The sequence below is a fragment of the Salmo salar genome, chromosome 13 (assembly GCF_965601325.2).
Source record: "Salmo salar chromosome 13, fSalSal1, whole genome shotgun sequence".
Taxonomy (NCBI): Eukaryota; Metazoa; Chordata; class Actinopteri; order Salmoniformes; family Salmonidae; genus Salmo; species Salmo salar.
The window spans coordinates 71,937,335-71,952,844 of NC_138303.1; the positions used below are offsets into that span (position 1 = coordinate 71,937,335).

General features: G+C 40.1%; 1 protein-coding gene across 1 annotated transcript in view; it reads right to left on the reverse strand.

The window, feature by feature from the left end:
* The window catches only part of LOC106567734 (junctional adhesion molecule 3B), a 56,453-nt gene extending 49,868 nt beyond the window's left edge, over positions 1-6,585 (reverse strand). Inside the window, exon 1 of the mRNA XM_014137400.3 lies at positions 6,443-6,585. Within this exon, the coding sequence (XP_013992875.1) occupies positions 6,443-6,527 (85 nt within the window). The 5' untranslated portion in view covers positions 6,528-6,585. The remainder of the gene's footprint in view (positions 1-6,442) is intronic.
* Between the last annotated feature and the right edge of the window lie 8,925 nt (positions 6,586-15,510).

The window sequence follows — 15,510 nt, forward strand, 5'->3', positions numbered from 1 at the left end:
AGTTGAATCATATATTTAGAGTTGCTTGATTACAAGCCCAATGATTTGGAATAAACAGCGTTCAACACCTGAGGGTGTCTCATGATTCTGGCATCTGGCTATTTATAGAGAGAGTAATTGCCTTTGTGAAAGTATGGTAAATAGAGGATGAATCCAAAGCGATTATCTGGCTATGACTCCCAGCATGTAGCTCAGCCTTCCCTTGCCTTTTCAGACAGGCAGTTCTTCAGCAGCATTCACTTCATCTGTGCACTGTCATTAATTATTCTGTAATAATTTCACCAATTTGACAGCATCCCAATGTGTGATTGATGGCGGTTCCTCCTGACCTGTTGATGTGCTGGCTCTATCTGAATCCAGTGACTGAACACAGGGAGTAAAAATCCTCTGGTGCTTCCTCCCCTAGGGATCATGCGACCACAGATAGCCAAACAGGAAATCACCCAAGCACTGCTCAGACAGCCGATTGAAGAGCATTTCAAAGATTATTCTGCAGACACAGAATAAACATAGCATAATAATGTCTTAGTAAATCAAACAGCCTGCTATTGACAAGGGGAAATATCTCTTCCAGACTTAATGTTGACATATCTCACGACAGACAAAAGTGCAAGAAAGAGAAATAATTGTCATCCATAATTCCATGAAACTACATTGAGGCCTACAGTACCAATCAAGTTTGGACACACCTACTCATTCAAGGGTTTTTCTTTATTTTTACTATTTTCTACATTGTAGAATAATAGTGAAGACATAAAAACTGTGAAATAACACATATGGAATCGTGTAGAAACCAAAAAAAGTGTTAAACAAATCCAAATATATTTTAAATTTGAGATTCTTCAAAGTAGCCACCCTTTACCTTCATGACAGCTTTACACACTCTTGGCACACAATGTAGAAAATAGTAAAAATCAAGAAAAACTCTTGAATAAGTAAAATAAATAAATAAATAAATAAAATAAAAATATATATATATATATATTAGTACCAGTCAATAGTATATATACACACACATTCATGGTGGGGTTTGGCCAGTACATTCAGCTTATACAGCCAGGCTCTAGGCCTATTTTTTTTATCAGTGCTTCTTCCACATGATAGTCTTATTGACATTTGAAGAATGTACATGCTTGCCATTCCTGGAGCACACAGTAAGCATGTCATTTTCAACTTTCCCCTCAGCATCTGCCACTGCTTACCAAGAGAAGTGTTTTTTAAAGCATGATAGCACCGACTTCAATAACCTTTCAAGCTCTTTGTGTGAAGTTCATGTGGATTTGTATCTCATGAAAGACCATTCCATTTTTTATCCAGCTTTTATGTGTAACTCCTTCAGCTAACACAACTGTTATGCTTTCTTAGTCAACTCCCCTTTCATTTTCTTTAAGCCCAATTTATCCGCAGGGGTTTCCTTCTATCTCTTAACAAAACAGGTCAATCAAATCTAATTGTATTTGTCTCATGCTTGCTTCGTAAACAACAGGTGTAGAATAACAGTGAAATGCTTACTTACCTTCCCAACAATAGAGATTTTTTTTTTAAATAATAGAAAGAGAATAATACGAGGAATAAATACACAATGAGTAACAATAACTTGGCTATATACACAGGTACCAGTACAGAGTCGATGTGCAGGGGTACAAGGTCCTTGAAGTAGATATGTACATATAGGTGGGGATAAAGTGACTAGGCAACAGGATAGATAATAAACAGTAGCAGCAGCGTATGTGATGAGTCAAAAGAGTTAGTGCAAAGGGGGGGGGGGGTTCCATGCAGATTGTCCGGGTAACTATTTGGTTAACTATTTAGTAGTCTTACGGCTTGGCGCTAGAAGCTGTTAAGGGTCCTGTTGGTTCCAGATTTGGTGAATTTGTACCACTTGCCTTGCAGTGGCAAGAGATCAGTCTATGACTTAGATGGCTGGAGTATTTGACAATTTTTAGGGCCTTCATCTGACACCACCTGGTATAGAGGTCCTGAATGGCAGGGAGTTCGGACCCAGTGATGTACTGGGCTGTACGCACTACCCTCTGTAGCGCCTTGCGGTAGGATGCCAAGCCATTGCCATACCAAGCGGTGATGCAGCCAGTCAAGATGCACTCAGCTCTTTTGTCTTGCTGACGTTGTTGTTGAGTGGGAGGGGTATTGTAATTCCCTGTACATTAGAATGTTTCCCCCCCCTCCATATGCTTTTGATTCAGAATGCCATATGTGCTAACATACGGCGTCTGAGGTTTGGGAGGGACGCCACAGATATTTCTGGTCACCCATGCAGTCACACCAAACACCTCCACCCACTCCTGCTCAGCTGTTTCAGGGCATTCCACTGTAGGAGGTATGTGCTGCGCTGCCTTTATCCCACGCATAGACCTTTGTAGTGCAGTTATCGTCTTGTTGTTGTCCATGGATTAGCTTCAACTTGAGTGTAACTTCTCAATTCTGAAATGAATCTGCATGTTTTGTGCACATCACATAATTCAAAATGACATTTCAGATTGTCAAAACCTAACCCCAGAATAGGTCAAATGTAAACAGCTTTACATGCAAACTAGAAATGTAGGCTGGAGCTGCAAGCCTTATTATAGGAAATGGATACCGTGCTAGTTTAAATGGACAGTGGGTGTACCATTCTCTCACAACTGCTTTGTCTGTTGGGAATAACTCTTAACTCTTTAAACAAACGAGCGCTGAGTGGCAGCAACTCCTCTCAGAGCGTGCTCTTCCCTTTTTCCCTGCCATTTACTGTCTTTCCACTAAAATATCAAGCTGGATGTGACTCGCCAGGAAGGGTCCAGCATGCCATTTAGGGAGTGCTCCAAACATTTGCTCACAAGCTGTGGGTGGGAAGGGAAGCATCTGATAAAAAGCACCTCCTGGGGGAAGCACTAGCAGCACTTTCCCTGGGGCTCACTAACTCCTGCCTACCCCAGTAATGCCACACATTTCAGACAATGAAGAAAGCACCTGTCATCTGGCACTTGTTTAAATGGATGCTTGTAGTTATTAAAGGCGTCAGCATGCTTCAGTTTGGGTGGCGCCTAGCCGGGCTCGGCTAGCAGAACCAAATGAGTGTGCTCGCATACCCCCTTAAAAGACCTTCGCTTGAATATAAAAAAAGCAGCAATAGTACTGTTTGTCCGTTTTGAGACGCCGTAGCCAGTATACATTTTCTCAAAATAGTCCGAATTAATCTAAGATAAAATGAATGACAGATTTCTTGAGTTAACGGTTTTGACGAGATCTAAGGGCTCCCGAGTGGCGCAGTGGTCTAAGACACTGCATCTCACTGCAGTATCTGGTTCGAATCCAGGCTGCATTACATCTGGCTGTGATTGAGAGTCCCATAGGGCGGCGAACAATTTGCCCAGCGTCGTCCGGGTTTGGCCGGGGTAGGCCTTCATTGTAAATAAGAATTTGTTCTTAACTGACTTGCCTAGTTAAATAAAAGAATTGTAGTGCAATTTTGCATCTGACTAGGATGTCTGGTGCAGTATTTCTCAAGTGAAAAAACGTGCATAAGGACGAGTAGTCTCTCGTTGAATGACAACAGGCACTTCATTGAAGAATCCCTACTTTTGACCATTCACTGGCGAGGGGGGGGGGGGGGGGACGTAGACTTCGGCTACCATCTTTGGTTTTTCTTCGGCTACTGTCTTCGGTTTGCCTCGAGAAGAAATGCTGTGTGCCTGAACAGCCGAAAAAATCCTTGCCGAAGTCCAAAACATCACAAAATGTCATCATAATATATGCATGAACTTAACGCCTTAAGTCAAAGAAGACAGACGTCTTATCCTTCATTGTTTGTGTGTTTCTGTGTGTGCGTCGTCTTTTCTTTACATACAGTATCTCCTCAAATAAGGGACTTCTCTTCTCACCCAAAGAGGCATGAGGCTTAAGCAGACTTACTGTGAGCTGGCATAGAGCAAAAAAAGAACTAGACCAGAGTCAATCATTTCAGTTGGCCAAGCCTCCACGAGTAGCCTAATAAATGTCCCACATTTGCTAAAAGGTCATTTATCAAGTCTGAAATGACATTTGCCACAACCATGCTTTTAAGAAATACATGGTAGATTGTAATGCATGTTTCTTTCACATTTATTCAGACTGGAAACAAGTTCTATTGCAATCAATGAACAAACTTGCATTTTAGAAAAAAATAATTCTCGAACTTCAAATAGGAGTGACTGGACCTAAAGGGTTGTTTTGCCCAGGTGCTTTTTCTATGCCTATTAAGGAAAGATCAACGTTTATATTGGCTTGGCACTGTTCCACTTTGAGCATTGTTCAGCTCCCACATATCTTGGCACTTCTAAGTGTTGGCAGGAGTACTTAGGCAAAATGCATTCCTGAGTGCTTACACCTTTCTTAGAAAATTTGATGTAAAACAACTTATGTAAATCCAACAGCAAAATGTCAGCCTGTTCTCTAAGATCTGTGATGAATAAATACACAATAGCTACATTTCTCATAACTATTCAAAGTAAATATAAACTACGACATGAGTTCAAAGCAGTTCTTTAACAATGAACAAACAAGCCAATGATGAGTTAGCCTAAAACCAACGAAAGAATATGCATAGCAAGAGATGTAATTAATTTTAGATTCAAGCAACAAAAATACATTAAAAAGTGTTTAAAATGTACAAAGCTGATTAAAGGTATTTTCCTCAGAAATGTTTAATTATATTTTCTTTCAGAACTATAGTTGTGGTCAATAGTATTTCCAACAACAATCAGGGTTAATTAACCAGCTCTTACTATATAGCCTACAGACAATAACAACTGGATAAGCTGTAAAATAATATACCACTTAAAGCAAACTAAATCAGATTGTCAGTAGGCCTAAGTCCAGAGCAACAGAGAAAGAAACCAGCAACATATTTGGAAGCAGCCTTCTTACTATTCCTAATTAAATCCATATAGAATTAAGCCAAGCCACACACTTGGATGATCAGAGGGGCTGAAGGCAAACTGAAGTCTGTGCCCCCCCTTTCTTGTGTTTCTGTCATCATGAAGGGTTCAACCAGGCTTAAAGTACACCAGGAAAACAGTTAAACCAAGCCCTTGCTCAAAGCAAATGAGCACCACCAGTCCATCACATGTGGTGCTGTATAATAAGATCCTGCTATGATCTAGTCTTATTTACTGTGTATGCGAGTAGCCTTAACTTAGTTATCATTAACTAGTGATTATACTTCTCATTACAATACACACAAGATCAATTTGACATAGGCTATACTATAACACCTGCTACAGGCTATTAGGAACCATTTGGGAACAATTCTAAATGTTTTGGTTACATTTCTTATTCTGAGTTCTATTTTGTTTAATTAAGCATAGGCCTATCAATGACAACAGTTGTGAAAGTTGATACAAACGTAATTCTAAAATGTCAACATAATGATTAAACGTTCTTTCCGAGGATCTGACCATGCATGAGTTGTCTAAAACACTAGGGAACACTTTTCCGGAACAAATTGCATCATACCCTTTCAGAAACATAGCCCAATCAAAACATGAAAAAACGACACAATTGGGCCAGGTGCAGAGACATATCGCTTGATCTGAGATGGCTAATAAAAAGTTACAAATCAACGTTTTAGAACGATCTTCAATGAGTTCTCAACGCTTGCAAAGCGCGCTGCATGCTGCTTTCAGGCAGGCTCCTCACTCGGACTGTCTTTATTCCCGAATGGAAAAAAAACGTTCTCGCATCACTGAATATTGCCAGTCTTAACTTTTATCAACCACAATTCAAACACGTTAAAAAAAAACGTTTGAGCAAACGTATGTTACTATCAAATACGTATTTACTCAACGCTGTAACACATTTAGAGTTGAATTGATAGTTGACAACTTTTGAATGTAAGTAGACGGACAAAAGGGTCTCGACTCATCCCCTTGAAACAACACGCCTCTAAAATAATTGATACATTTTATATCTTCTTGCTATTTCATAATGTAAAGTTTGTAGCAAATAAACATGCGCTATCGATAACTAACTGTATGTAGAGCAGTTTGCGGGGATTTCTATCTCTGAAGAGTTCGAGAAGCTAGACATGCCGCCAAATGCCATACAGAAAAACGGTGCACTGTCAGGCTCGCAACGGATCAAACATTCCAACGAGCCGACAAGGCTTGAGCCTCGTGCGTTACCAAACTATTTCTTACTTCTGGTCTTCGATTGCTTACTTTATAATGTAATACATCTCCATTTAAAATCAGAACATCATCTATGAATAACAAGATAGCTGGTTGGCTATAGCTAGTTTGCTGAGTTTAGTTAGGTCGGGAAGAATCACTTAGGTTATATCCTAACGCAGATCACATTGTAGCTCGAAAATATCAAAGTAGCTCATTCTGAATAACAAAAGCGAATGTCACGTCCAGAACGTATCTGAGCTAGGGAAATCAAGCGTGGTCCTCATGCATTTACTTACAGTGAGTTGAGAGCAGGACCAGAATGCAAGCCAGACGTGTTAACGCCATCTTGGAGTCGATGCAATGTTCAATTTGGCCGTACATGCGCAAAGTTAAGAGCTTTTCAGTAGATGGATAGAGGAGGACTGGCCGGGGAGAGAGAGGCGGGGAGGTGAATCAGGTTTCGGTGAATCAGGTTTCCATAGCTACCGAAAGCATCACTCACACAGTCAAGAATTTAGGGTTGACAATAAGTTGGAAGACCAGACGTTTTACAACGGTGGAAGCTGTGATTGGGGACTACTGTATTAGGCTACCCATTCTATTATATCAGACAAACTCTGCTGTGAGATTAAGATACAAATGACAAATTGATCATTTAAAAAAAAAATGGATTATCAGATATCCGAACAAATCCCATTCTTAAAAATAAACAATAGGCATCCTTCCTAAAACAAATGACTTTGAGATGTTTTGTTGACTATTCATGTTGTGTAGAGTAAACAAGGGATTAATGTGCATTGATTGGAGGCTCTTTTTACTGGCCTAATCCTGTCAATAGTAACTGCATTTAGGTACAACTCCACAGCTGTGTCATCAAGCAGATCAAGATTGAAAGGATCTGCTACTTATCCCAGTCAATCTCAATTGAGCTTGCATGCAATCGTTATTGCTTTTAGATAGCTAAGCCAACCATTGGAATAGTGTCTGCTAGAAAGTATTTGACTGGATGTGTGTGGATTGCGCGAATGTGTGTGCATGTGTATGCGCATGCGTGCTTCTGTGTGTGTGTGCGTGCTTGTGTGTGCGTGTTGGTGTGTGGACTAGGAAACATTGTCTGGATTGTGGTGTAAACACCTTAAGTATGATTTCTATCCACACTCATTTATGTGCCTCAAATATGTTGCTTGCAATTTTATTGTGACAATATCAGATTAAATGTGTATTGCTTTGATAAACTGGAGGGAATAAAAACTATTAATTCCATTACACTTTTCGGGTTGTCAGGCTGTCTTTTCCCTAATGAGTTTGTATGGTTTTTAAATATCAGACCATGTAAGTACTAAGTAGTAATACAGAAAATGGAACAATATTGGTCATTTTACTTTACTACTACTAATAACGTTAAATGTAAAACGCATTCCCATGTATGCAGCTAATGCACCAGTGTAGGAAAGTAACCCTTAAACCCCCCTACCCCCATACACGCACAAACAATATGTAACAGCTTCTTTTGTTTCCATTGTTTCTCTTATCTTTTGAATAATAGAGGTGCCTTGAGTCATTTAGAGACTTCCTGAATTCTCAGGTTTACTTTCAGCACTTAAGACAACATTCTTCGTTGCCATCCACTTTAAGTCCAAGTTTTTGGCTCTGAGCCCATATTGTATTCACGGCCATCATTCTTATCCCTGGGTTCCCCTTTCAGGGCATGTTTTAAGCAGAAGGGACGTATAGTCAGACAGAAACTTTGACTTGCATGGTTGGAAAAAAAAATAAAAAATAAATATATATATATATATATATATCGGGATTTTGCCTTGAAACCCATCTCTCGCATCCCTCCCTAAGTATACAGATTTATTTTATTTTTATATACTCGTGGCTGTTGCTTGTGGCCATCAAGGTCAGCGGCTATCTAAGAAGTTCACAATGAATGTCCTCCCATGAAAGTTTAGACACTTGCTATACGTATATACCGAACAAGAATATAAACGCACATGCAACAATTTCAAAGATTTTACTGATTCACAGTTCATATAAAGAAATCAGTCAATTGAAATGAATTCATTTGGCCCTAGTCTATGGATTTCACATGATTGGGAATACAGATATGCATCAGTTGGTCACAGATACCTTAAAGAAAATGGGCCTCACAATGGGCCTCAGGATCTTGTCACAGTATCTCTGTTAGAGGTTGACCGAGTATGATTTTTCAACGCCAATACCGATACCGCTTATTGGAGGACCAAAAAAAGCCGATACTGATTAATCGGCCGATTTTATTTATTTATTTATTTATAATAATGACAATTACAACAATACTGAATGAACACTTATTTTAACTTAATATAATACATCAATAAAATCAATTTACCCTCAAATAAATAATGAAACATGTTCAATTTGGTTTAAATAATGCAAAAACAAAGTGTTGGAGAAGAAAGTAAAAGTGCAATATGTGCCATGTAAAAAAGCTAACATTTAATTCATGTTAGCAGGCAATATTAACTAAATATGCAGGTTTAAAAATATATACTTGCGTATTGATTATAAAGAAAGGCATTGATGTTTATGGTTAGGTAGATTGGTGCAACGACAGTGCTTTTTTTGCAAATGCGCTTGTTAAATCATCACCCGTTTGTCGAAGTAGGCTGTGATTCAATAAGAAATGAACAGCCACCGCATCGATTATATGCAACGCAGGACACGCTAGATAAACTAGTAATATCATCAACCATGTGTAGTTAACTAGTGATTATGTTAAGATTGATTGTTTTTTAAAAGATAAGTTTAATGCTAGCTAGCAACTTACCTTGGCTTCTTGCTGCCCTCGCATAACAGGTAGTCAGCCTGCCACGCAGGCTCCTCGTAGAGTGCAATGTAAGGCAGGTGGTTGGACTAGTAACCGGAAGGTTGCAAAAACGAATCCCCGAGCTGACAAGGTAAAAATCTGTCGTTCTGCCCCTGAACAAGGCAGTTAACTCACCGTTCCTAGGCCGTCATTGAAAATAAGAATGTGTTATTAACTGACTTGCCTCATTAAAAATAAAGGTGTGTTACATGTTTTTTTTTTTTATCGGCAAATCGGTGTCCAAAAATACCGATAACCGATTGTTATGAAAACTTGAAATCGTCCCTAATTAATCGGCCATTCCGATTAATCGGTCGACCTCTAATCTCTATGCATTCAAATTGCCATTGATAAAATGCAATTGTGTTTGTTGTCCGTAGCTTATGCCTGCCCATACCATAACCCCATTGCCACCATGGGGCACCCTGTTCACAACGTTGACATCAGCAAACCAGTCGCCCAGATGACGCCATACACGTGGTCTGCGGTTGTGAGGCCAGTTGGATGTACTGCCAAATTCTCCAAAACAACGTTGGGGGTGGCTTATGATAGAGACATTAACATTCAATTCTCTGGTAACAGCTCTGGTGGATATTCCTGCAGTCAGCATGCCAATTGCACGCTCCCTCAAAACTTGAGACATATGTGGTATTTTGTTGTGTGACAAAACTGCACATTTTAGAGTGGCTTTTTATTGTTCCCAGCACAAGGTGCACCTGTGTAATAATGATCATGCTGTTTAATCAGCTTCTTGATATGCCACACTTGTTCAGGTGGATGGATTATCTTGGCAAAGGAGGAAAGCTCATTAACAGGGATGTAAAACAATTTGTGAGAAATAAGCTTTTTGTGCCCATGGAAATTATCTGGGATCTTTTATTTCAGCTCATAAAACATGGGACCAACACTTTAACTGTTGCATTTATATTTTTTTTCAGTGTACTTTGTTTATATACTGAGTATGCCAGGCCCACCGGTTTGTGTCAAGAACTGCAACGCTGTAGGGTTTTTCATGCTCAAGTTTCCCGTGTTTTTCAAGAATGGTCCACCACCCAAAGGACATCCCGCCAATTTAACACAACTTTGGAAAGCATTGGAGTCAACATGGGCCAGCATTCCTGTGGAATGCTTTCGACACCTTGTAGAGTCAATGCCCCTCAATGCTGTTCTGAGGGCAAAAGGGGCGGGGTGCAACTCAATATTAGGAAGGTGTTCCTAATGTTTGGTATACTCAGTGTATCTTCTCCATTGATGTTGAAATGTGTAATGCGTCAGGTTAGATTTTACTACTCAGCGTTGTTACAACCATCATCAGGGATTGTTACATGGCTCTATGCATTTCCAACTGCATCTAAGTAATAATACTAGCAATACCCTGATTTAACTTTCATTGGTTATTTGTTTCTTTTTCATGGAAGATTCTTTATCCATAAAATGAAGTGGGCAGAGAACAATCCCCTCTTCACATTAGTTAAGATATCATTTAAATATAATTTTGAAATGATCTGTAAATGTAAAAACAAAAAAGCAATACGCACAATAGAACGTTTTGACAAATTGAAAATGTATGTAATACCTCTGTCTGTTAGGTTTATGTACTCTTGTTTGTATATTTCTGTTTTTGTATTTGTTGTGTTCATAATAACAAAATATATATATATATATATATACATGAATTAAAAAAATCAAATAAATAATAATATTAATACTAGTAATCAATGATATGGACATTAGCAGATGCCTATCAGATAACACACATCACACACTCACCCACAGTTGAGAGGAGCACGAGGTCAGCTGCACTGCATGTTGTGGGGTTTAACACTCCATGGTACAATGCTAGGGGATTGTTGTTAGGATCCAGTCGCCAGATCAATTCTCACCATGTTTTACTGCCCCCACAACCAATGCCATGCTCCAGCTAACAGCCATCGGAACCACAATTTTGCTTCAGTCCTCTGGTTATGTAGCTAAGTCATTATAACACTGACATCATGTCCAAGCCCACTTCCCCTTTAACAGAGAAATTTAAAGATACAATTTTAAGTGCAAAATGATCTCATCATATAAATCTTAAATTACATTTTCCAGTGTGCACTGCTGTTTTAATGTATCACAAGACCCTTAGTTTAAATTTCCCTTTGACTCTGAGTGGCATTGGCTCACTTGCTGCTATGGTGACCATTCTCATGTTGTAAAACGCTGCAGACAGAAGACGAACTACCTCCCTTGGTCTATTTTACCCGGACGCTCTGGGTTCACCGAATCTGTCAGTGAAATTGTCTTTGGGTCCGGCGCTGCGACCTTGGCCCGTTAGCACTATAAACTGTGTGAATCTCAGGTGTCCTCTTTATGGCAGTGCAGTCACATGTACAGTACGACAGTACGTGAGCAAAGCCTTCTGGTCCTCTGTCCCTTCGGTCAAATAATCTATATGGCACTGTAGACTAAATCTCTTTTTAAGAGGGCCTCCACGGTATTCCACTATAGTGCAGTATTTGATTTGGATTCATGCCTTTGACACAAGGACATGTAGGAGAGTATATCAGATTTAAGTGGATAGATGGGTGGGTAGGTAGCTGCTCATCCAGGTAGATACTGTGCATACTGTATGTCAGTGGTATTCAAACTTTTTCACCAGGCACCCATTTTTTCCACCAGAATTTCTGGGGACCCCCACCCCAAATCTAATGACACAACCTTAAAATCTGTACATTTTTGGATCAACAAACAACCTTCAATTCATTGCATTTTCATCTCTTATCAAAATGAAAAGGAATCAATAAATATATTTACTCAATAATATTTTCTCAAAACGTTTGTATAGTATTCCGTACAATAATCTGTACTCAAAACATTTTCTTCTTAAAAACATTTATTTTCCACCCGTTTTTTTTTTTTAATTGGCGACCCAACTGCAGTTCAACCGCAACCCAACTGCAGATCCCCCGAGGAGTCACGACCTCGGCTTTGAATACCACTGCTGTAGGTGGATGGATAACATCTCTTGTATCATAGTTTGTAAAATCCCTCAAGGCACATGTCAAATTAGCAAATAATTATATACACTGAGTGTATTAAACATTAGGAACACCTTCCTAATATTGAGTTCCACACCCTATTGCCCTCAGAACAGCCTCAATTCGTCCGGCATGGACTTTACAAGCTGTCAAAAGTGTTCCACAGGGATGCTGGCCCATGTTGACTCTAATGCTTCCCACAGTTGTGTCAAGTTGGCTGGATGTCCTTTGGGTGGTGGACCATTCTTGATACATACGAGAAACTGTTGAGTGTGAAAAACCCAGCAGCGTTGCAGTTCTTGACATTCTCAAACTGGTGCTCCTGGCACCTACTACCATACCCCGTTTGAAGGCACTTCAATATTTTGTCTTGCCCATTCACCCTCTGAATGGCACACATACACAATCCATGTTTAAATTGTCTCAAGGCTTGAAAATCCTTCTTTAACCTGTCTCTTCCCCTTCATCTACACTGATTGAAGTGAATTTAACAGGTGACATCAATAAGGGATTATAGTTTTCACTTGGATTCACCTGGTCAGTCTGTCATGGAAAACGTGTGTGTTCCTAATGTTTTGTACACTCAGTGTACATAATCAATTCAACAGTTCCAGTGTAAAGGAGTTGGTTTGGTGAATAACCTCGCCTGAGACTTAACATTAGCTCCCAGAGATGACACCTAGACTTAGTAATGGTCGTTTTCGAATAACAAATCCTCAAAGAGAGTAGAAGAAGACAGGAGAAAGGAAAAGTATAATCAAATAAAAAGGGCCATATCTGTCCCCTCCAATGATGTATATAAACCCTGTATTACTATGTATTGGCCAATGAGAGGCTTTGAAGTCACCGGTCAGCCATATTGGCACCCCTCAGAAAAGCAGTCTTCCATAGGAATTAATGGAATTATACAGTATTTCATTTACATTTTTCTAGGACAAAATTACATATATTTAAGTATTTTGTTGTTGTAGTGGTGACAGTAACATTAGTAATTTCAAAAAAGTATACTTTAAGGGAAATGTTTTATGTTTAGCTCACATAATATAATTTAAAAGTATGCACTAAGGTGTCTGTAATAGAATAAACCTTACAAAAACAAATGTTGACATTTATAAATGCATTTCTATAGCTTCCAAAATATGTTTTACAGCGTTGGGGGAGTGCCAAGATGGAGGTGCAGTGGCTTCAAAACAGTGCCCCCTGAAATTCATCTAGTGTATATATAAATTATTTGTCCCCTCGGTCTTGGGGTTCAGCAGCAAAGCCATTACATTACCCTGCTGATGTGCGAACGTTACGGGCTTTCATCATTTGAAGCCTTTATCAGATTCAAGGATGCTCAAAGGAGAAATCTGAAAACCGCCACAACATTCAGTACTCAGACGGATCTCCAGTCTCCACTAGGGGTCGGGGAAGCAGGCACGCAATCAGGGCCCAATGTGACAGTTGATTGGCGAAGGGTGAAGGCAAGGGTATCAAGTCAGTAAATGTATTTATATCCCTGATGTTTCATGTGTTATATTTAGAATGTGATAGACAGGACAACTGAAAGCTTTTGTCATCCAAATTATCTTCATGCATCTCGCATAGAAAAAAAGATAACACTTTACTTGACATTCAGTGTCATAACACGTTATGACACGGTCATAACCATGTAATAATATGTCATAACAGCTGACATAACTTGTCCTAACCTGTCATAATATGGTCATAACACTTATGACCCATATATTTACACCTGATTTATGGCTGGTTATGACACGTACATAAGTGTCAAAACCCACGTTTATTCAAATTATTTTTTCCCCAGCCAAGATGTTTCCTTTCATTTGAAAGTCTGTTTCTTAAATCATTTGTTGTTGTTGTAATGAATTCTTTACAGTCATTTTTTTCATCATATTTCAAATAACTTTTAGAAAATACACTTTACTGACATGAAGCATTATGACCATATTGTGTCACTTTACTTGGACTAACAAAATACACTTTATGACACGGTCAAGAAGCGTTATGACCATCATAATCATAAACTCAGCAAAAAAAGAAACGTCCCTTTTTCAGGACCCTGTCTTTTAAAGATAATTCATAAAAATCCAAATAACTTCACAGATCTTCATTGTAAAGGGTTTAAACACTGTTTCCCATGCTTGTTCAGTGAACCATAAACAATTAATGAACATGCACCTGTGGAACGGTCGTTAAGACACCAACAGCTTACAGACGGTAGGCAATTAAGGTCACAGTTATGAAAACTTAGGACACTAAAGAGGCCTTTCTACTGACTCTGAAAAACACCAAAAGAAAGATGTCCAGGGTCCCTGCTCATCTGTGTGAATGTGCCTTAGGCATGCTGCAAGGAGGCATGAGGACTGCAGATGTGGCCAGGGCAATAAATTGCAATGTCCGTACTGTGAGACGCCCTAGACAGCGCTAAAGGGAGACAGGACGGACAGCTGATCGTCCTCACAGTAGCAGACCACGTGTAATAACACCTGCACAGGATCGGTACATCCGAACATCACACCTGCGAGACAGGTACAGGATGGCAACAACAACTGCCCGAGTTACACCAGGAACGCACAATCCCTCCATCAGTGCTCAGACTGTCCGCAATAGGCTGAGAGAGGCTGGACTGAGGGTTGTAGGCCTGTTGTAAGGCAGGTCCTCACCAGACATCACCTATGGGCCCAAACCCACCGTCGCTGGACCAGACAGGACTGGCAAAAAGTGCTCCTCACTGATGAGTCACGGTTTTGTCGCACCAGGGATGATGGTCGGATTTGCGTTTATCGTCGAAGGAATGAGTGTTACATTGAGGCCTGTACTCTGGAGCGGGATCGATTTGGAGGTGGAGGGTTCGTCATGGTCTGGGGTGGTGTGTCACAGCATCATCGGACTGAGCTTGTTGTCGTTGCAGGCAATCTCAACGCTGTGCGTTACAGGGAAGACATCCTCCTCCCTCATGTGGTACCCTTCCAGCAGGCTCATCCTGACATGACCCTCCAGCATGACAATGCGACCAGCCATACTGCTCATTCTGTGGGTGATTTCCTGCAAGACAGGGATGTCAGTGTTCTGCCACGGCTCAATCCCATTGAGCACGTCTGTGACCTGTTGGATCGGAGGGTGAGGGCTAGGGCCATTCGCCCCAGAAATGTCCAGGAACTTGCAGGTGCCTTGGTGGAAGAGTGGGGTAACATCTCATAGCAAGAACTGGCACATCTGGTGCAGTCCATGAGGAGGAGATGCACTGCAGTACTTACTGCAGCTGGTGGCCACACCAGATACTGACTGTTACTTTTGATTTTGACCCCCCCCCCCCCCTTTGTTCAAGGACACATTATTCAATTTCTGTTAGTCACATGTCTGTGGAACTTGTTTAGTTTATGTCTCAGTTGTTGAATCTTGTTATGTTCATACAAATATTTACACATGTTAAGTTTTCAGAAAATAAACGCAGTTGACAGTGAGAGGACATTCTGTTTTTTGCTGA